The following is a 23947-nucleotide window of genomic DNA, read 5'->3' on the forward strand; positions in this document are numbered from 1 at the left end:
CATAAAAAAATAAATAAAATAAAGATATTGTGTCCATCTACAACTAAAAAAATATTTAAAAAGAAAATAATACTCAGGAAAATCTGTCACCATTAGAAGTTGCTAAGGTATCAATTCATTGCTCTGGAAAATTGATGAAGAAAATGAAGCACTTAATTATATTTACTAAGTGAAGAGTTAAGGAAAAAATTGTTTCTAATGAATTACAGCTAATGCATACAGAATATATTCTATTGTTGTTAGCAAACATAAAAAATGAAGTCAAATGGGGGAAAGTGTGTTGTGTAAGAAAAAGCCAACATCTTAACCCTGTATAAAGATTGTTCAATTCCAATAAAAAAAGAACATGGGATTGGGTGATTTTTTTTTTTTTTTTTTTTTTGAAAAGGGAGTGTGGGGGTGTTTGAACCCAGAGGCTTAATCATGCCAGGCAAGCATTCATTTATCTTAGTGCACTTATAGCATTTTGTAATCTAGAACTGGACATTCAGATTTTAAAATAAATTTATGCCAATTTGCAGAATTTTAATACACTTTTTTTTTTTTTTAGGCTGAATCATGTCAGGGAGATTTAAGTACATTGGCCAGTGTGGTTACCTCATTAGCAAATCTTGGAAAAACTAAAGATCTTTCTCAAAATAGTAATGAAATATCTATGATGGAAAGTTTAGGCAATGGTGATTCATCTTTGTGTGAATTTCAAGAAACACAGAGCAATGGTGATGTTTCAAGGTAAGGTTTATCTTAATTAATAATAAGTGTCTTTTTAAATGTTTTAGCATTTACTGGTATATATTTGTTTTAAACACTGTTGATTAAAGTTTCAGGAAACGGGTATTTCTATTAGACTTAGAAAATTTAAAGTGTAGTAAGTTTTAACTGAAAAACTGCATTTAATATAAAATGTTGAGCAAATTACATTCTAAATAATAAGCAATAAGTGAATAAGATTAGAATGTATTCGTAAAATTTAGGAATATTTCCCCTCTTGAGTAGTAATTTGCATCTGATACTTTAATTGCTAGATTTTATCTTCTGTTTATGTAAGCACAAAATATTTTCTTTCTAAACAGTCTTATTGATTCCACATACAATAATTTTTAGTGATAAAAATAAATGTAAAAGACACCCAGTTGAATGAACTACACTTGAGGAAAATAATGCAGAATTCTGTTTTTTATTCTGTTAGTGTTAACGCTTAGGATTTAGAAACCAAATTTCTTCAAACTTTTCTTGTAGTTCTGTCACCTAAAATATTAAATATTGTTCTGGGCTGTAGCACAGTGGTAAAGCACTTGCCTAGCATGCCCAAGACCCTGGGTTCAAACGTTAGCACCAGAAAATAAGTAAAATAAAATATTGATAAGCTGTGATTGAATCACAATAAGTACTTTATTTTAAATGAGATTTTAAGGAGCTCTAGAAGGCATATCATTGAAAAATATGGGGTGTTACTTTGAATAATTATTTGCTAATAATTAATTATTCTTATTTCAAATGCTTAACAGTTTTTACATTTACCTATGTAACCACAGATTTTAAATTATTCTCTGAATTTGTAAGTCCCAACTCTATAAATAGAGCACAAGAATTCCCCCCCCCAAGATTTTTTTTAGAAGAAACTTAATTCCTTGATATTACATTAATCTGATAATATAGTGTTTCATACCTTACATATGAAGTTTAATTTGTTGAGTTTGAAGAGAATCATACAAGTCATTAAAATAAACTGTTGATATAGCAGATATCTATTTTCTAAAGTTGTGGAGGTTGTTTTGTTTGGTTTGGTTTGGTTTTGTGGTGCTGGGGAATTAAACCTGGGACCTCATGCATAAAGGCAAGCACTGTACCACTTAACACCACATACCCAACCTGTTTTCTAAAGAATATTTTAGGTCTTAAATCTTTGTGGGGAAGGGTGGGCCTCCTGCATGCTAAGCAAATGTTCTATCACTGAACCACTAGGCTTAGGTCACAATTCTAGAATTTTCTGTAGAATTTTTATTTTACTCTTGGAGATTGGTCAAGCTCACAGCTTCTGATGTCTCTTTTTAGGGCATTTGACACTCTTGCAAAAGCATTGAATCCTGGAGAGAGCACTGTAGAGGGAATGGAAGGAAGTGTACACCTAATTGCTGGAGATTCAAGCATAAATTACATCGAAAAAGAGGGGCCACTTCTCAGTGATTCTCATGTAGCTTTCAGGGTATTTCTATGTGTTTTTAAATTTTCTTATTATGTTATTTGATTCTGATGTTCCTTTCAAAAAATGAAAGTGTGTTTGTTGTACTTTTAAACTAAAAAATATCCCTGGTTAGAATTCCAAAACTAAAACTAATGTACACACCTGGCTAGAAAAGATGCTCAATAAAGCATCCTGTTATGATAGTAATTAGTGTGCTTAAGTCTTAAAAAGTTAGCTTTTACAGCTCTTTAACCATAATTGTTTTTTTATTTTGAAGTTTAAGCATTGGCTTTAATGATGTTTTAAGTGCACTGCTTTTTGTTCAATGCCTGGCTACTACTACTTTGGTGTAAATCAATAACTAAGAACCAGATATTCTGTGGTACTACAAAGAACTCCATTTTTTTATCACTCTAATTAACTTTCAGTGTTGTTATAAGAAGGTATAAAATTTTAATAATATTAGTTTTTTTTAATGCTACTTAATTTTTAAAATTTTTTAGTTGTAGATGGACACAATACCTTTATTTTATTTATTTGTTATTACATGGTGCTGGGGATTGAACCAAGTGCCTCACACGTGCTAGACAAGAGCTCCACCACTGAGCTTCAACCCCAGCCCTAGCTTTTGGTTTTTAACCATTTTGGAGGAGACACATTTATTTTTTTGCCCTAAATATATTCTTCAGAATGGAAACTATACACATAGAATACTAGAAACAATATTTGTAGTATACTAAAAAGTCACTTTTTAGTATTTGTTTTGTTTTCAAGTGTTATTTGTTCCAGAGTTATAAATATGCTCACTATTGAGACCTCACTTTAAGAACCTATTATTTGGCGCTCCATCTTAACCACTCTGTATCTCTGCCAGCTGTGGCTGATGTTGGCGCTCCATCTTAACCACTCTGTATCTCTGCCAGCTGTGGCTGATGTTAGCAAGGTGTATGTAAAGTGATTGAATATACATGGGAGGTTTTCCTTAGCAATCAATGCAGGGCCTAACTATTCTGTAATGCCTAAGGGTGATTGCTCATAATTTTATGGTAGATTATAACAAATTTCTTAGGAAAACTTGCACAGTTATCATATAAATAAGTGTATTACCAGTAGAAATAATGAACAGAAAATAAATATAACATTAGCCAAAACTGTGTATGACAATGTCTTTTTGTAAAATTCAATTTGTAGAAACAGCTAGAGAAAACGCATTGTGACTTTAATAATGGCAGATTGCTATAATTTAATATAGTAAAATATATTAGTGAAGCCTATTTTCATATAAAAACTTACATAGAAAAACTCAAAATGTTTTATCTGTACTATACAGGGCATTTTAAAAATATTTATTTTTTAGTGGACACAGTATCTTTATTTTATATTTATGTGGTGCTGAGGATCAAACTCAAGTGCCTCAGGAATGCTAGGCAAGCACTCTACCACTGAGCCACAACCCCAGCCCCTATACAGGGCAATTTATTATGAATAATTAGTGTTATCTGCCGGGCAACGTGGTACACACCTATAATCCCAGCAGCTTGGGAGGCTGAGGCAGGAGGATTGGGAGTTCAAAGCCAGCCTCAGCAAAGTAAGGCACTAAGCAACTCAGTGAGACCCTATCTTTAAATAAAATACAAAATATGGCTGGGGCTGGGGTTCAGTGGTCGAGTGCCTCAAGTTTAATCCTCAGTTACCAACCCTCCAAAATTAGTATCATCCTAAAAAATTATGCTAGGTATAAACAAGGGTGGAGCAAGGCAGATTTTGATTATTTTTTCTCAGTGTTGTTTTTATTCTAAATAGAAGATATTCTTTTGTTAGTTTTATTTTCTGCTCTTCTACTTAAATGGGAAGAAGGACATAATGAGACAAATGCAGGAAGAGGACCCAGTGTGAGGAAAAAGGACAAAGGACTTGTTTAGAAAGAAGTTGTTCAATTTTTTTGTCTTTGATGTTGGTCCTCAAGATTTTTGCTTCCTTGAAATAAGAGTTTTAAACAGATGAATTGGAAAAACTAGAACTTTGTTTTTCTTTCTGGAATTGGCTTTTTTCCATTCTATCTTTGACTGTTATACCCCGTGTGTCCTCAGAGTTAGTACTGTGAAGCTTCTTTGCTGCTGAAAAGGACAGCTTGTTTTGATTATTATTTACAGTTCTGTTATGTCGAGAGTTTTATGTTTCCTTGATTTCTCTTAGTTCCTAGAGCCAGGTCATTTCATGGTTGGTTCTCTCATTGAAATTTACTGGTCATGACTTGAAGACTGATATCTGTAATGAGATAGCTCAGTTCTCTTATTTGCTAGGCTAAATTATAGCATGTTCTTCAATTTTTTTTACAGCACATTTTCACATACATTTCTTCCCTTAAGTCTCACTACAGTCTTCTGGGGACATTTGAATTTTTATTCTCACTTTGTAGATGAAGAAAGATATTAAGAAATTTTTCAGTGTCTTTTTCAAAATGACTACATAGTCAAGAAAAATAGTCTAATAATAGAAATAGAATAATAAATAGAAAAATAGAATAATAGAAAAATAGTCTGATGAAACTGGAAGTTAAAAAATCTAGGATGATAATAATGTCTAACAGTTTTATTAAGCTCGAGTCTTGGGTATGATTTCATATACCTATTTCACTTGATTGTGAAAATTTCTTTTTTTTTAATTCTTTTTTTAATCAATTTATTGATTTTTTTAAAAAATGACAGCAGAATGCATTACAATTCTTGTTATACATATAGAGCACAATTTTTGTGAAAATTTCTTTTAAGAATAATCAATATAGATAGTATTTCCATTTTAGAAATCAACTTATGAGACAGAAGATGATTTCCAAAACTTTTCTTCTTTTGTTTGAGTTATCTCAATATTAGAATCACAGTATTTTTAGTAACCAGTGTTTGCATCTTGGAATTCCTTGTCATTCTCCCCATGCCTTATTCCTATCCATACCATAACTGAAATTTAACCTTTCTGGTATTTTTGAGTTTGTCCCTTTCTGCTTATTCCTGTCACCATATTTTAGACCTTTTAAAATCTCCAGCTTGAACTATTAACAGTAATATCGTTTCCAGTCTGTCTTCTTCATCTTGTCCTGTGCATTGGTATTAGAGTGATACTTGCTTAAAAAAAAAAATCAATCTAATAATGCCACTTGGCTATTTGTAAGCCTTGAGCTGAGAATGTAGCTCAGTGGTAGAGCTTCCACTTAGCATGTGGGAGGTCTTGGGTTTGATCCCTGGGCTGCCTTTTTTTTTGGTACCTGGGATCAAACCCAGGGTTACTTAACCACTGAGCCCCAGCCCTTTAAGTTTTATTTTGAGACAGGGTCTCACTAAATCCTTAGGGCCTCACTGAGTTCCTCAGGTTGCTCACAAACTTACAATTTTTCTGCCTCAGCATCTCAAATCACTGTGATTATACTGCATCCAGTGCCAATTTTTTTTAATTAAACCAGGTTAGTGGCACACACCTGTAATCCCAGCAACGTGGGAGGCTGAGGCAGGAGATCCTCAAGTTTGAGACCACCCTGGGCAACTTATCAGACCCCATCTCAAGATTTAAAAACATCTGGTGATACAGTTCAGTGGTAGAGCCTTGACCTGGCATGTGCAAGGTTCTGTGTTCAACTACAAAAAAAAATAATAATAATAAATTAATTAAAAAATTAATGAAACTTTCAGTAGCTTCTCTTACCCATATGGAACTAAGTTCATTTTAGGGCCCTCCACATTCTGATCCAACTGCCCATTATTTCTCACAGGTGTATCATTTCCTAGCTTAGCCATTTTCATTTTATTCCTCTACTGAAATAGAAGCACAGGGATGCTTTCTGTAAATGGTTTTCAGATGAACAATGTACATAGTCATATAAATAATAAAGAGTTAAAAGTTAGAATCCATACCCTAACTAAAGTATCGTAAAGCCTACATCATGTATACTATTAGCAGAATTCCATACAGAAATAGTGTTAGAAGGGTAATTGCAAAGGCAAGTGATAACCTCTAAAATAGATTGGTCAAGTTTAGGTCTTGTCTATACCCCTTAAAAAATCAGTTCAATTTATTAATTTTCTATAGTTTAGAAAATATGTATCATTCTGTTTATAAAAATAAAGATCCACAGACATTTTGGGGAAGCTTTAACAGCTTTGTAGTAGAAACTTCTATATATGTATAAAGAAAATGTTGTTTCTTCATCCACATCAACTTTCTGATCATAACAGTAGAGGCATATTAAAGTCTATAAAAGATAAATCATAAAACATTTCCTCTTTTTCCAAAATAATATAGAATGATAGTTGTTTTTTTCTTTTAATGATGAGCTTCTTTAGTGTATATTGCAAATTATTTCAACTTTTGTGATTAAAACATGGGAAAGTTTTACATTATCACCACTGTTGTGGGAATTAAAGCCATTGTACCTAGTTTTTACATGTTACAAGTATTTTATTTATTTAAAGGCCATTTAAAACTATTTAGTAAAGGGTATTTTTTTATTGTTGTTTTGCTTTTTACTCATTCCTCCCCCATAAAACTAGAAATGTTTGGTAATTCCCCAAAATTTTCAGGCTTTTTTTCCCCTACTCACCTTGAGAAATTCTGAAAAGGTATGATAGTTCTCAATTTTTAAATATATATGTTCATGTGTAGAGACAGTTGTGTCTTAAATGTTTAAGATGTTTAAGTTTGCTTGACATGTTAAGAATTGTCTCATCAGGCACAGTGGCTCACGCCTGTAATCCCAGCAGCTAAGGAGGCTGTGGCAGGAGGAATGAGAGTTGAAAGCCAGCCTCAGCAACACTGAGGTGCTAAGCAATTCAGTGAGACCCCATCTCTAAATAAAATACAAAATAGGGCTGGGGATGTGGCATGGTGGTCAAGTGCCCCTCCCAACCAAAAAAAAAAAAAAAAAAGAATTGTCTCAGTTGTATTTTGTTCCACTGCCTCAGTAAACATTATGAAACATTTCAAATTTTTTCTTCTTAGGTCTGAGCATGTAGCTCAGTGGTAGAGCATGTGCTTTACATTTTTATCTAGCATTTCTAGAGAATTTTTACATCATTTTGATGTAAACTTTGATGTTTATCATCATAAGTATCTTGGAGAACCTGGTGAAAGCTATACATACATTCCCCAGAAAAATATATTTGTGCACATCTACTTACCCCACCTCAGAGTTAGTCACTATTTCCTGTGTACTGTGCTTTTCTTTGTCCTTTCTATATACATATATATGAACACTTAAATATACTCTGTATTATAAGTCAGATCATCAACATTCTGTTTTGTAATTTTTTCACTTAGATGTCTGCAAGATATTTTTTCTAGTTTTTGCATCTCAGTTTATATTTTTTAATACCTACAAGGTATTCTGTTCTGTAATATGAATTATTCTTTTCCCTTGAGGAAATTTGGGGTTGTTGCCAGCATTTAGTTTCACCATTAGAAGTAGAGCTACAGAGAATATCTTTAGTTGGTCTTCAACTCCTGGGCTTATTTGATCCTTCTTCCTAAGCCTCCTGAGTAACTGCAACTAGAGTTGCACACCATGATGCCGGTGATATGTGCTTTTGTGTGTGTGTGTGAGCATGAATTTTTCTGGAATAGAAATACAGACTGAGTATCCTTTATCTGAAATGCTTGGACCCAGAGTGTTTCAAATTTTGGCAATTTTTTTGGATTTTGGAATATTGACAGAGACCTTACTAGTTGTTCATTCCTAATATGAAAATCCACAGTGCTCCAAAATCCAGAAATTTTTGAGCTATGAAGAGTTTCAGATTTCTGATTTTTGGATTAAGATTACTTATGACCCATATTGGAGGCAGAATAATTTTTTTAGTACTTTTTTATTTAGTACTTTTTTTTTTTTTTTTGATAGTGATACTGGGATTCAAACTCAGAACGTCAGGTTTGCCAGGCTAGTGCTCTACCACTGAGTGACATCTCCAGACCCCCTTTTTAAATAAGACTTTACAAAGATCCTGAGCTTTGTGAAAAATTGAAGGAATGGCAGTGTTGAGCTCAAATTCTCTTGTTTTATTTATGCTGGATTCAAGTCACTGCAATGCCGTTTGTCTGGGAGTATGCTCTCCCCATTTGGCACCGGTATTTCTGCTTTACTTGTTAACTTTCCTACCTCTGTAAGCATTTGAATGTATTAACCCTGTAGTCTAAATGAAACAGGATTGCACCTAAATTTGTTGTGTACTATTGTTAGGAGGGAAGGAGAAAAAAAAACGCATTGATGAACCAAGATAGGAAGTAACTTAAAAACACAACCAAATAATACCGTGGTTGATATTTATTAAGTTAGATTCTGCTTTTCTGAATATTGCTTTGATAGAAACTGTGATCTCATTTATAAACCCTTTTGTTAACTTAAAATCCAGTAACTTGGAAAACTTCAAGATTTTAATGAGCATATTAGATTCATATTGATGTGTTCTGTTTACATTCAAATTTTTCAAAGAAATGATAATTTAGAACTTTCAGTCATAAGATAATTTACCTAAATCCCTGTTCACTAGCTCACCATGCCTTCTCCTATGCCTGAGTACCTGAATGTGCACTACATTGGGGAGTCTGCCTCCAGACTGCTGTTCTTATCAATGCACTGGGCACTTTCGATTCCTTCTTTCCAGGCACTAGGGTGAGTGTTTTGAAGTCCTTGAGTATAAATGTGATTTTGTAGCACAAATGTACATTAAGCAAAAAACTTTTATTTTGGGAGAATTTGCATTAAAGGAATAAAAACGTGTAACATTGTGACTTTTAAATTGTGTCATTTATATGACAAATTATGGCAGCTAACTAACAATTTCTCTATATTATTTTTATGTGGGAGAGTATCCATATTTCATAGTTTACTGACCAAGTTACCAACTTTAGTTGGAATATAATATAATAAGTATTAGAGTTGATAGATCATGGCTGGCATTGATAATGGCCACCTTTGATTGTGTCAAGGACATTGCAGCTGTAGGATTGCCCCAGGTTGTTTCTCCTCCCACCATCACCCTTGCAGTATTCATTCCAGCCATGTTATTGGGAGCTAAAGTTTGCTTACAAAGGTTATGTTTAAAAATAGAGATAATTATTTTTCTAATTGTGTGGTTCAGTAGAAAAAGAGAAAGAATGAAAATGTAAACCCCATAGTACAATTACAGTGATTTAGAGAGTTGATCTTACCACTGAAGAGTACATCTGTATTCTAAACAATTTACTTTCACATCCTTTCCATCTGTTTTTCCTTTTTTTAAAATGGATGTCTCTACCCATCCCGATAGACAGTATTTTGAGTGTAACTAAGAAACAACTGAAACATGACAGTAAAAGACATATTTGAAACTGTTATTACTAATCAGTGTCAGACATAGCTATCAGTGTATTCAATCATGAATTAAGTAGTACAATTACATAGGCTAAAAACCTGATTTAGAGTGATAACTATTAAAATGCTGTTAGCTCCTTCTCTCAAAACACAGTGTAAAATTTTACACAATATCAATTTATTATTTCCTTCCCCACCACCCCCAGTACTGGGGATTGAACTCAGGGCTTCAGGCAGTAAACTGTACCCCACCCCTTTTTTCTTCAGGCAGGATCTCACTAAATTGCACCAAATCTCACTGTATACTTAATATCTTTATTTATTTTTTTTTAAAGAGAGAGAGAGAGAGAGAAAGATAGAGAGAATTTTTAATATTTATTTTTTAGTTTTCGGCAGACACAACATCTTTATTTGTATGTGGTGCTGAGGATCGAACCCAGGCCGCACGCATGCCAGGCGAGCGCACTACTGCTTGAGCCATGTCCCCAGCCCAACTTAATATTTTTAAAGTAATAAACTGTCCTGACACTGTGACATACGTCTGTAATCCCAGCTACTCAAGAGGCGAGGCAGCAGGATTGTAAATTTGAGGCCAGCCTAATCAATTTACGAGACCCTGTCTCTAAAGTAAAATAAAGGGCAGGGAATCTATTTCAGTGGTAGAGCAAGGTCCTTGTTTTCAATCCCTAGTACCTTAAAAAAAAAAAAAAGCTTAGTTCGTTAAGATCATAACTGGTATACTTAGGCCAGAAAAACAACCTGGTGTATTTTATTGTAGTATGTCAACTAAGAAAGGAATTTGGGGTGTAATTTCAACTCCATGGATTAGTCATGACATCATTGATCTTTAGTGCTTCTTTTGAGTATGATTATCCTATTGCAAATAATCCAGATGTTGGGGGGCAGCCCGAAGTTTCTGGTTATAAAATAATTTTAGTGTGATTATCACATTTCCCTGAGAGGTCTTTATTGAAAATCACTTTCAATGTAACAACCACAGGATTCTTTACGATTAGAATAATTACTAAGATAGGGTCAAGACCATTAGGTGGTACATAAACTCTTATATCTTATTGCCTGTCTAGATATAGATTTTATGCTGACTTAATCGGATAAGGACTAGATACTAATGATGGAGGAGTATTATGTAGAAATAAAAACTTCTAAATCTAGGAACTGGCATGAGCTGCATTTTTATTGCTAGATACAGAAGTTGGCAAAAAAAAACCAACAATATAATTTTTACAGAGAGAAACAGATAAGCAGTTTGTTATTTGATGACTTAGTGGAAGAGGATAGTAGCTTTAAAATTTTTTTAATTGTGTAGTTATTTGTATTTTCTAAAGATAATTTCTGAACTTAAAGGAATTTGGGGGGTTTTTTTAGTTCTTTCTTCATAATTCAAGTGAAGCTCTACATAGTCATAGGACATTCTGTTGAAGGGCAATGGGGGCACTATGCCTGATTTGCCTGGAGTACATATGGCAGTAGTCCTTTCCAGCTAGGTTCTTTATATTATGTCACCAAAATTCCGAAACAAGGGGCTAGAGTTGTGGCTCAGAGGTAGAGCACTCACCTAGCATGCATGAAGCACTGGGTTTGATCCTCAGCACCACATAAAAATAAAATAAAGATAAAAAAATATATGAAAAACACTGTTTGCCACAGGAGACTATTAAGTAATTTAAGCAACCTTCCATGAAATGTTAATCCTGAAAGTTGAATCTTTTTAAAATACCATAAACAATCTAATATACTGGTAACTTTGTGGGCTTATTGCCATATCATTGATTATTTTCCCCCAAGGACATGCCTTCAATTGAAATAGATGGTGCCAGGGAAAGAATAATGTGATGAGTTATTTGTGTAGATTACAAATGGTGGGGTATAGGTGATTTAGTCAACTTAATGCTTTTCTGAAGTGCTGGGGATTAAACTCAGGGCCTTGTGCATGGTGGGCAAGTGCTTTACCAGTGAGCTACAATCCCAGCTCCAGTGCCTTTTTTTGATATTGTTATAACCTATATTGCTTTCTGAGTGCTTGAAGGTACCTTAACTTCATTTGCTACCCAGCTCCTTCTGCTTCTCGAAAGAAAGATGTTTTGGAAATAGGTAGTAGAATGTGACTACAATAGTCATTTGTTAATTTTTTTCCTAACAGGAAGAAACAAAAACAGAAACTGATAGCCAACATGCCCTTACCATCCCAAAGTATTAGCTTTAAATGAGGTGTCTCTACTGAGAAATTTTACTTTCGTAGTTTACCTGCTTATTTAGGTAAGGAATTATTATTAAAAAAAAAAAAAAAAAAGCATAGCCTTTAAACATCTGGGTTTAAATCCTGGTTCTAATTCCTCTGCAACTTACATGTTTTTGGACTGGGTTACTTAAATGAGACTAATTTCCCCCACCTCTAGATTAGGAGCAGACACTTGCTTATGAGTTATGCACTTATGTGAGATAATGAATGTAAATTTAATCCTCTGACTGCTACAAAGTACGAAGTGGTCATTTTTCTTCATACTCTTAGGAACCTTTTTTAAAGGGGGTTCTTGTTTTTCTCTCCTAATGAACCTTTAAAAAACACTTAACATAACTAGCTAGAGTACCAGGGATTTGGGGGGTTTTGTTTTGACTCCAAATGCAGACAGAGAGCTTTCTGTAATTGATTTATATTATTAACTCTTTGACTTTTCCTTTGGAAACAAAATTACCAGGTAATTTATTCCTTAATCACCAGTTTTATCTTATTTCTTTAGTAACAATTTTGGTGTTTCTCATCTTCTGCAATGGTACTTATCAATCTTTTCTCTGAGCCTTCCCAGTATTGTCAGGGTACTTTTTTCCTTTTTTTTTTTTTAAGTCATTTGGATATATTTCATGACAATAGTTAAATTAAACTATAAATTATAAGTAGGAACAAGGCTAGAAATAAAGAATAACAAATATTCTCAACTTTGTGAAAATTGAACACAGTTTTAAATAATTCACTGTTGATATAATAAATCAGAAAATTTTTTGTACAACATTACATTCATATTGATAAACATAATAAAAATTGGATCTACATCAAATTTATGTCCTGATTCCATATATTTTTAATTTTTATTCTTTTTAGTTATATGATAGTAGAAACCATTTTTATGTATTTATACAAGTTTGGAATATATCTTATTTTAATTAGGATCTGTCTTGTATATGTACACAGTGGTGAGATTAACTGGTGTATTCATATATTCATACATGTTCAAGATACTTTCTTATAAGGGGTATAGCACAGGCCACTTTTATTTATTTCCTTTCCTGTGTTCACTAGGTTCACCTTGTTTAGCTGTTTCCTATTTAAAATTTCAGAATTAGAGGTCAAGGTGAAAACTGGTTCACTTTTAACATTTCCTCATGTTTAAAATAATACTGAAGTATAGAACTATCAAGTTAAGCCTCACTCTCCAGAGGTAACTAACCCCACTGTTAATAGTTTGATATCCTAGATTTTTTTCTGTGACACCTTTATTAAACCATCAGAATACACATTTACATAACCTATTTTTTGCCTTGCTTTTTCACGAACTTCTTCCTATGTCAGGACATGTAATTTACCCTGTTTTTCTTAATGGCTACCCACTATTTCATTTTATGGGTTTATTATAAACTAACTTACTTGTATGTTGTTTGTAGACATTTAAGTTATTGCCAGTTTTCTTTGTTGTTATATCCAGTGCTATAATGCACATTTTTGCCTACCTGTGTATTATTTCTATAAAATAGATTCTTACAAGAAGAATTGCTAGGTGTAAGAAGGTGGACATTAGTATCTTTTATCTTTCTCTTTGATTTTGCTTAAACTGAGATTGAAATTTTGAATCCTTTTCTATATATTAATTTTTTTAATGTTTATTTTTTAGTTTTCAGCAAACACAACATCTTTGTTTTGTATGTGGTGCTGAGGATCGAACTCGGGCCACACGCATGCCAAGCGAGCGCGCTACCGCTTGAGCCACATCCCCAGCCCTATATATTAATTTTTTAAATAGGGGTTTTCTTTGTATTTAAACTTTCAAACTTATTTTAATAGCCAATTTCTAGTGATATATAATCCTTCTGAAGTATCGACTGAGAAAGAGATCAACCTGGAGTTTAAAATCTCACCTGAATAATTCCTGATGAGAAAAAATTACTTTCTTAAGTTTGCAGTATTAGCCTTTGTATTGAAAAAAAAAATATATATATATATATATATTTTTTTTTTTTTTTTTTTTTTTTTTTTGCGGAGGTGGGAGTACCAGGGATTGGTACATCCCCTGCCCTATTTTTTGCTTGCTTGCTTATTTATTTATTTATTTATTTATTTATTTGCAGTTGTAGATGGACAGAATGTCTTTATTTTATTTGTTTATATGGTGCTGAGGATCGAAACCTGTGCCTCACACATGCTAGGCGAGTACTCTACAATTGAGCTACAACCCCAGCCCTATTTTGTATTTTAATTAGAGACAGGGTCTCACTGAGTTGCTTAGCACCTCACCATTGCTTGAGGCTTTTTTTTTTTTTAATGTGGTGCTGAGGATCAAACCCAGGGTCTCACACATGCAAGGCGAGTGCTCTCTTGAGGCTGTTTTTGAACTTGCAATCCTCCTGTCTCAGCCTCCTGAGCCACTGGGATTACAGGCATGTGCCACCGCACCCGGCCTATTCTATTTTTTAATAAAATGTAATGTAACAAAGAAAGCTGTGATTCTTAATGATTTCTGTTGAACACATTGATGATCTTAATTTTTAAAGTATTTTAAGAAGGAAAAAAAAGTAAGTACCATTCATTAGGATGCACATATTTCTGATCAGGATGTTCTTAACAACTGAGAACTCTTTGGACAAAGAAAACCAATCTTACAATTTCATTATCTTAAAATAAAATTTATAGGTTTGGTTTAAAGATTGCTTGATTGTAGAAGGGCCCATACCCCACAGGTTTTCTAACTGTCTTTTCTAAGTCTTAACTTCTACCTGCTGTATGTCCCCCAAAATCAGAATACATGTGTTGAATTCCTTCTGTATGCCATGTACTGTGCTGTTCACTGAGATTGAGAAACACTAGAGAACATTGCCTTCAGTGAGGATTTATGTAATATGGGAGACAGAATTAAAACAATAAATTAGGATACCATGAACTATGTGTAAAATATGAACATATAGTTAGCACCAAGGAAGGGAGAGGAATGTTGCAAGAGAATGTTTCTTCAAGAAAGTTAACTTTGAAATATGTTAAGGGTCAAATAACCCTATTAACCAGGAAAACAACGCAGGGAAGAACTTTTTTTTTTAAATTTATATATGACGGCGGAATGCATTACAATTCTTTTTTTTTTATCTTTTTTTTTTTTTTTTAAAAGAGAGAGTGAGAGAGGGGAGAGAGAGAGAGAGAGAGAGAGAGAATTTTTAATATTTATTTTTTAGTTCTCGGCGGACACAACATCTTTGTTGGTATGTGGTGCTGAGGATCGAACCCGGGCCGCACGCATGCCAGGCGAGCGCGCTACCGCTTGAGCCACATCCCCAGCCCTTATCTTTTTTTTTAGAGAGAGAATTTTTTAATATTTAACTTATTTTTTAGTTTTCAGTGGACACAACATCTTTGTTTGTATGTGGTGCTGAGGATCGAACCCGGGCCGAATACATGCCAGGCCGAACACATGCTACCACTTAAGCCACATCCCCAGCCCTACAATTCTTATTACACATATAGAGCACAATTTTTCATATCTCTGGTTGTATACAAAGTATATTTACACCATTCGTGTCTTCATACATGTACTTTGGATAATAATGATCATCACATTTCACCATCATTAATAACTCCATGTCCCCTCCTTTCCCCTCCAGCCCCTCTGCCCAATCTAAAGTTCGTCTGTTCCTCCCATATTCCCTCTCCCTATCCCACAATGAATCAGCCTCCTTGAATCAAAGAAAACATTCAGTGCAGGGAAGAACATTCCAAGAAGACCACTTTTAAGTAATTCACTCAACACTGTTTTTTCTTCTGTCCTGGGAATTGAACCCAGGTGCACTCTACCTTTATGTTTTTTTTATTTTGAGACAACATCTTGTTAGGTGGCTCAGGTAGATCTTGAACTTAGGATTTTCCTGCCTCAGCTTTCTGAATAGCTGAGATTACAAGTGAGTGCCCACCATATCCAGCCCACACAACACTTTTTATTGAACACCTATTATACACTTGTTATCATTATGGCATCTGCATTTATTTTTGTCTTCTTCCTGGAATATTATTCTCATAGATATTGCTTATGTGCATGCATGTATGTGTGCATCAAACCTATGGCCTCACACATGCTAGGCAAGCACTCTACCACCAAGTTACATCCCCAGCCCCATATTTTTAAAAAATTTCTCTGCCATCTTTCTCAAAATTACTGAAATTTCACTGCCTTGGCAATGGCTTAGAGAGAATTTTAATGTTTATTTTTTAGTTTTCGGCAGTCACAAGATCTTTGTTTGTATGTGGTGCTGAGGATTGAACCTGGGCCTCATGCATGCCAGGCGAGCGCGCTACCACTTGAGCCACATCCCCAGCCCAGCGATGGCTTCTTTAACCACCTTAGCCAAACCTCGTCATTTTCTTATGTATCAAACTACTTTATAGCAATGTAGAATTGTCACTACCTGAAACTTACTATGTGTATAATCACACATATATATAGTATTTATATAGAGTGTTTGAAATTATACATCTGTAGTGTTTCCCTTCTTTTTCATGAAGGCATACGTAATATATCTTGTTAACTGCTAGTTCTCCAATGCCTTAGAGAGAACTTAGCATGTTATGATCTGTTTCTCAATATAGTCATATTTTTTAATTGATGCATTGTAATTACACACATTTATGGGGTGCATTGTGACATTTTATTACACTTATAATCAGTTGATCATGGTAACTGTCATATCTGTCACCTTAGATACATATCATTTCTTTGTGTTAGGAACATTCAAAATCCTCTCTACTAGCTGTTTTGAAATATTCAATTATTATCCACCATAGTTATACTATTGCACTACAGAACATTAGATTGCTCAGGTAGATCTTGAACTTGGGATTTTCCTGCCTCAGCTTTCTGAATAGCTGAGATTGCAAGTATTGATTTATACTCTTGTTTTTGTTTTTAATAGCTGCACCCCTGAGACCATTAACCTTCCTTCATCACTTCCTTCCTCATACCCCCTCCAGGATCTGGTAACCACTATTCTATACTTCTTTGAGGTCAACTTTTAGCTTCCGTATATAAGTGAAAACATGCACCTCTTTATAATTTTAAGCATGATATAGTACGTACAGTGTCTCTGCGTTTTAGAAAGTTATGCAGCCTGAGACCTGGGGAGCTTACTTGTCTAATTTCAAATGGATAACTGATTTTTTAAACCATAGTGCTTTGTACTTCTAAGTACTTTTTCTATTTTCTTATGCTGTGAAGAGAGTTCTTATTCAGAAATTCAGGAAAGGCCTTTGGCTTTTTGTGTTATTCATAGTAAAATTATGGGTATCTCCTTCACAGGGATACTAATGTCTCTTCTGAATTATAGAATGAATCATTTCTCCACCAAATTTATTGCTTTCCTACTGCCAAATAATTCAGTTACCTCTTTATAAATTTAAAGGAAAAGAAAGCCAGGCTAGGGATATAGCTCGGTTGGTAGAGTGCTTGCCTTGTATGCATAAGGCCCTGGACTCAATCCCCAGCAACACACACAAACACAAAAGGCTAATTGGTATATATACATATACATACATGCTTTTTTCAGTGGGGAGGGTACTTGGAATTTAACTCAGGGGTACTTTACCACTGAGTTACATCCCAATTCTTTTTATTTTTATTGCTGAGGCCCTTGCTGACTTGCTGAGACTGGCCAAAAACTTCTGTTCCTCCTGTCTTATTTTAAGTTTGTAATATTACTTTTAATTATTCTTAGAAACTAACTGGTAATGAGCTAATATTTAAATTCTAAGCACTTTTAATCAGTTGCCCTCAGCTATGCAAAACATAGAATTGATAAATCCTTGCTCAGTTGGTGTTTCTAAGTAATTTTAGTTCAGTAATATTTTTAAGTACATGGATCAGTTGTGAAGTTTATAAAATTTATTTTAATACTTGATTTATACTTTTGTTTTTGTTTTTTAATAGGCAAGAAAACAGCATATCATTGGTAAAAGCTTACTGGAATGAACTTTTTACTCTTGGCCTTGCCCAGTGCTGGCAAGTGATGAATGTAGCAACTATATTAGCAACATTTGTCAATTGTCTTCACAGTAGCCTTCAACAAGGTAAAAAGCACCTTATTTATTCCTTTTCCAGGATATAGAAGGGGAGACATCCATTTTATAGAAGGTTATGACTAAAGTTAGATATCCTGATGATTATATTAATGTTTTAGGTACCTACCCTTTTAATACAATTTTTATATTTTCTTTTTTAAATATTTATTTTTTTAGTTGTAGTTGGACACAATACCTTTATTTATTTATTTATTTATTTTTACGTGGTGCTGAGGATCGAACCCAGGGCCTTGCACGTGCTAAGCAAGTGCTCTACTGCTCAGCCATAACCCAGCCCCACAATTTTTACATTTTAGATAAGATTTATTAATCATCCAAAAATACTGTTAAATGAGAGTGCAGCAAAATTGAAAACTAGGATATTTAAGTCTGGCAGGCTATCCTAGTCCATTTCCTGTTGCTGAAGCAGAATGCCTTAATTGGAGTTATTTGTAAGAAAGAGGTTTATTTTGGCTCATGATTCTGGAGGTAGAACAACCTGGCACTGCCATCTGCTCCTCTTCTTGTAAGGGCCTCATAGTAGAAAAGCAGAAGGGCAGGCAGGTACCTTTAGGAAAGAGAGCACATGGCTAGTGAGGAAGCCAGAGAAAGTCAAGGAAGCCAGAATTGATTTTATAACAACCTGCTCTCTAAAGAATGAATCTCAGTCTTGAGGAAGACATTAATCCTTCTTAAAAAGCCTTACCTCCTAACACCCCTACATTGGCACTCAAGTTGCAACATGATGGGACAGATCACATCCATAACATAGCCCAGACTATTTTTGATCAGACCCTGTGTATTTTTATACTACAGTATAGAATCCAAAAAGCTAATGTAGAGGTGCTCAAATCTCTAAAATATATATTTCCCAATTTTAAAACTGCTTTGCTTCATTATAGCCCTTTGATTCCCAGTATAGGCTGGTTTCATATCAGTTCAACAGAGTATATTCTCTCATGTGCAGAAAGGAAGAGTCATGGAACAACTTTTACTTTCTTTTTCCTTTGCTAGATGCCAAGGTGATTACAATTGTCATTCATTTCAGGAGACAGGCAATAACTGGTTTATAAAGTACTTAACTTTAGAATGGCTTATCACTATAACCAGGTGGGTGTTTCAGCCTTTTGAGCTCAGGAATGCTTTTTACATTGGAGACTACTTTTTAGTTCCTTACTATATTTGGTTTTCATTATTTTACATTATCTTTATTTTTTTAATATTTACTTTTTAGTTGTAGTAGGATACAATACCTTTATTTCACTTATTTATTTTTATGTGGTGCTGAGGATTGAACCCAGGGTCAGGCACGTGTGAGGGGAGTGCTCTACTTCTGAGCCACAACCCCAGCCCTTACATTATCTTTAAATCATCTGCTTTTTCCTCATAGTTAAGGGCAGAGAAATCACCTTAAAAATCTCATTTTCAGTATATCTACTAGAAGGCAGTACCACATTTCCATCTTATTTATATACTTCTATTCCTAATTCTTTTCTTGTATACTTGTAGTTTGCCACATACCACCTACCTTCAGAAGGGCTATGGTTGACTAATTACTAATGTCTTATATACATCCTTCCACAGTACACTAAAAAATTTACTGTAAAACTTTTTTTTTCTCAGTTTTTCTTTTATCTTGGCAGGGTTTGTTTGTTTGTTTTGCTAAATATTTGTTTCATTATAGTAGTATTGCTAATTCTTAAAGATGGGTTTGTGCATTTTTTTTGGATCAATATGAGCTTAAGTAAAATACTGTTACTATATTTGGAGTCTTTTGTACTTTGGCCAATTTTTGGGATGATTGTCTCTAAACCTTTCCTTCTCAAAGATGTTTATTGAAAGAAAATGTTACCTTAAGTGTTACTGTAATAACAGTTTAGTTTTTGAATGAGCAATATCTGAAGATGATTAGTTTCATCTATAATTATATTCTGAATTTTAAACATTTATAGATTGATTATATTCAAAGTTAGAAATCAGTAAGAAGGAAATATCATGCATCGAAATAGTCTTATGTTTTAGATGAAAACTAGAAGTGTTTGTTTTTTAATTAAAGATAAAATGTCACCAGAAAGGAGAAAATTGTTGATGGAGCACATCTTCAAGCTACAGGAGTTTTGTAACAGCATGGTTAAACTCTGCATTGATGGATATGAATATGCCTATCTGAAGGCAATAGTACTCTTCAGTCCAGGTATATAAACATTTACTTCTTAATTAAAGTACAGTGTTTAAGGAAATGGAGAAATTGAAATCCTCATACATTGCTGGTTGGAATGTAAAATGGTGCAGTTGTCTTGGAGAAGAGTTCAGTAGTTCTTCAAAATAATAATCCTGGAATTACCACTATGACTAGAAGTTACATTCCTGTCAGTCTAAGAGAAGTGAAAATATGTATCTACACAAAAATATGCATATCAGGGCTGGGGTTGTAGCTCTGTGGTAAAGTGCTTGCCTTGCACACATGAGGCACTGGGTTTGACCCTCAGCAGCACATAAAAAAAATAAAGATTGTATCCATCTACAACTTAAAAAATATTTTTTAAAAATGTGCGTATCGATGTTTTATAGCAGCATTGTTAATAATAGCCCAAAAGTAGAAACAACTCAAGTGTCCATCAACAGATAACTGAAGAATCAGCATATATATATACCATAGAGTATCATTCAGCCGTGACAATATGTGAAATTCTGATATGTGCTCTATAATATGATGAACATTGAAAATATCTAAGTGAAGGAAGCCAGTCACAGTGGAACACACATTGTTTGATTCCATTTATATAAAATAATGCAGTGTGGGTAGAGAAATTAAGTACATAACCGTGGTCAATAGGGTCTAAAGAGCTAGGACACTGAGGGAGGAGTATCTCCTAATAGGTAGAAAGTTTCTTTTTGGAAGGACAAAATGTTCTAAAATTAGATTGTGGTGATGATTGCACAACTCTTACCAAAAAATCATCCTTGTATTCTTTATATTGGAGAATTTTAAGGGTGTTAGACATCTGAGAATGAAAAGGAAGGTTGGAAAAGCAGTGAAGGCATATATAGACTGTATTTATTTGGGTTGTCAGGTCAACATTGAAATTTTGTAAGTATATTTTGTTAGACATAATAAATACCAGAATGAGAAACAATTGTTGCTATGTCAGGGGGATAAATTCTCAAACATCTTATTAGACCTAGTTTCTTACTTTCCTGCCAGTTTTCTAGTTTTCCAAAGACAAATGACAAAAAGCTTTCAATGATCAATTTATGAATAGGAAAAATTTAAGAGTTTTTATTAGGGTCTGTTTTTCATTTTGCTATGTATTTCTGTCCCTGTGTGTCATAATGAAATTATCTGGACAAATTTCTCAGTGATAACAGTAAGATAATTAGAGCTTATTTGTACTATTTATTCTAATGTTCACATGATTTAGCAACGTGTCTCCATTTTTCAATGGTGATAGAGATTGAACCAGGGCCTTGCACATATTAGGCAAGTGCTCTGCCACTGAACTATACTTGCAGCCATTATATGTCTCCATTTTTATCACAGGCAATGTGCCACCTTCATTTTCTATAGATGAAAGTTGAATGCATCATTTTTATGAAGATTTTTTAGTATTCTCAGTTTTGTGAAATGTTACAGTGACCATTGAAATGCTTGTGTAGGGGCTGGGGCTGTAGTTCAGTAGTAAAGCACTTGCCTCCCATGTGTGAGGAGACACTGGGTTCCATCCTCAGCACCACATAAAAATAAATATACTTGTGTGTTCATCTACAACTAAAAAAGCAATATTTAAAAGAAATGCTTATGTAGATTATTTTACATTTTTTGATAGTGATAATGTTTATGTTTCACAATTTCATAAGTACTTTTTTACCTAACAATAGTAGAGTTTTTTCCTTAAGAAAAAAAAATACTGGGCTGGGGATGTGGCTCAAGCGGTAGCGCGCTCGCCTGGCATGCGTGGGGCCCTGGTTCGATCCTCAGCACCACATACAAACAAAGATGTTGTGTCCGCCAAAAAATAAAAAATAAATATTAAAAATTCTCTCTGTCTCTCTCTCTCTCACCTCTCTAAAAAAAAAAAAATACTAAAATACCTTCTAAATGCACATACTATGAATAAAAGATACTTCTTTAAGCTGTATCATTTTGGTTGTTCATTCCTTTTTAAAACCATAAAATGGTCAAAATCTCACTGTCTTTGGAACAGAAAGAAAACTTTGTTTTTGTTTTGTTTTTAGTTATAGATGGACACAATACCTTTATTTTATTTTATTTTATTTTTTTACGTGGTGCTGAGGATCGAACTCATGCCTCACACATGCTTGGCAGTACTGTACTGCTGAGCCACTACCCCAGCCCAAGAAATCTATTTATTTTGGTAACATCCTGTGATCTCATTTTTTATTAGATGCTAGAATATGTATATGAGAGAAAATAATTCAAGTATGTAAAGTCCAGTGTTTGGTATATAATAGGTGGGCTTAATAAATATTTGTGTAATAAAAGTGCAGCGCATTATATAAATTGGCTTCTTTTTTTTTTTTTTTAAGAGAGAGGTGAGAGAGAGACAGAATTTTTAATATTTGTTTTTTAGTTTTTGTCGGACACAACATCTTTGTATGTGGTGCTGAGGATCGAACACAGGCCGCACGAATGCCAGGCAACGCGCTACCGCTTGAGCCACATCCCCAGCCCCCAATTGGCTTCTTTTTTTTTTTAATATTTATTTCTTAGTTTTTTGGTGGACACAACATCTTTGTTTGTACGTGGTGCTGAGGATCGAACCCGGGCCGCACGCATGCCGGGCAAGCGCGCTACGGCTTGAGCCACATCCCCAGCCCCGATTGGCTTCTTTTTTGACTAAACTATATTTTCATCTCCACTTTCAGGATTTCATTAAATGAACATTCAGAATTAGGGTAACAATATATTCTTTATTGTTTCAGATCATCCAGGCCTAGAAAATATGGAACAGATTGAGAAATTTCAAGAAAAGGCTTATGTGGAATTTCAAGATTATATAACCAGAACATATCCAGATGACACTTACAGGTATCTAAATCTTAAATACTATATAATTAAATTCATTTAAAAATATTTTGTGAATCTTGTTATTTCATTATTTTCCAGTATAAGAATAATCAAATGTTTTCAGCAGCATTTATCTTTGGACTAGCTAATGCTACTGTAAGCAGTAGCGTGACTGGGATGTGGCTCTGTGGTGGAGCACTTGCCTGGCATGTAGGAGGCCCTGGGCTGATCCCTAACACCAGAGGGGAAAATAAAGGAACAGTTCATTGTTGTGAGTGCTTTACGTATAGTATATTCATCAGTTCTCACATTTTATATGGTAAGAGAGACAGGATAAGTAACTTGTTCAGGGTCACTGTTTTTGAGGCATCCACTGGGAATCCTGGAACTTAACTCCACCGATGAAAGGGGACTACTGTGTGATAAGGATTAAGTCAGTTCATATGTGTGAAGTGCTTAGAAGCACACCTGGTATGCAGTAAGAGCTATGTAAGTGTGCTTATATATAATGAATAAAATAGTTTAGCATATTTCAAACTAATAAAAGAACATTTTATGTATAACAGTGTGTTATACCAAGTCATGTAGATTTATAAACCAATTCCATCAAGAAAACCAGCCTTGGTTTATCTGACTAGTTTTCCTACCCTGCTTCCTTTCAGTCCTGTGGATGGGGCTCACCTGCTGGGAACAAACAGGAACTGAGTAATTTTAGTAGTAGAAATGTGCTATACAGGAGCTCTTGTTTCATTTGGTCTCAATTGTTAAGGCAAGGCCAGAGGAGGTTTTGTCATAAGGGGCAGTTGAATCAAGGTTTGGTTCCAGTGGTCTTGATTCCATGTTCTATAACAACTGCTGTTACACCATTTCCAATAGTTTTTTGCAGAGCATAATCAAGAAAATTTATTGAATCTCATATATCATGATAACACAAAACATTGCATTTGTACAATCTGAAAGGAGTTGCTAAGTCATTCTTAATTGTATAATCTGACCCATGGTTTAATAATTTAGTTACCTGGTCCTTAGATCCAAGTGGGACAACAGTTGAGAACAAGGTTTTCATGTAGAGCC

The 23947-nt window shown here is 34.2% G+C and overlaps 1 protein-coding gene across 5 annotated transcripts in view; it reads left to right on the forward strand.

The window, feature by feature from the left end:
• The window catches only part of Nr2c1 (nuclear receptor subfamily 2 group C member 1), a 57109-nt gene that overhangs the window by 30973 nt on the left and 2189 nt on the right, over nucleotides 1-23947 (forward strand). For 4 of the 5 annotated variants that reach the window (XM_026396966.2, XM_026396950.2, XM_026396985.2 and 1 more), the window contains 6 exons: nucleotides 551-732; nucleotides 2056-2206; nucleotides 8719-8840; nucleotides 17714-17853; nucleotides 19901-20038; nucleotides 22789-22894. In XM_026396966.2, the coding sequence (XP_026252751.1) occupies nucleotides 551-732; nucleotides 2056-2206; nucleotides 8719-8840; nucleotides 17714-17853; nucleotides 19901-20038; nucleotides 22789-22894 (839 nt within the window). The remainder of the gene's footprint in view (nucleotides 1-550; nucleotides 733-2055; nucleotides 2207-8718; nucleotides 8841-17713; nucleotides 17854-19900; nucleotides 20039-22788; nucleotides 22895-23947) is intronic. The other variant, XM_026396974.2, reaches the window with a different exon arrangement.

The sequence above is a fragment of the Urocitellus parryii genome, chromosome 5 (genome assembly GCF_045843805.1).
Source record: "Urocitellus parryii isolate mUroPar1 chromosome 5, mUroPar1.hap1, whole genome shotgun sequence".
Lineage (NCBI taxonomy): Eukaryota > Metazoa > Chordata > Mammalia > Rodentia > Sciuridae > Urocitellus > Urocitellus parryii.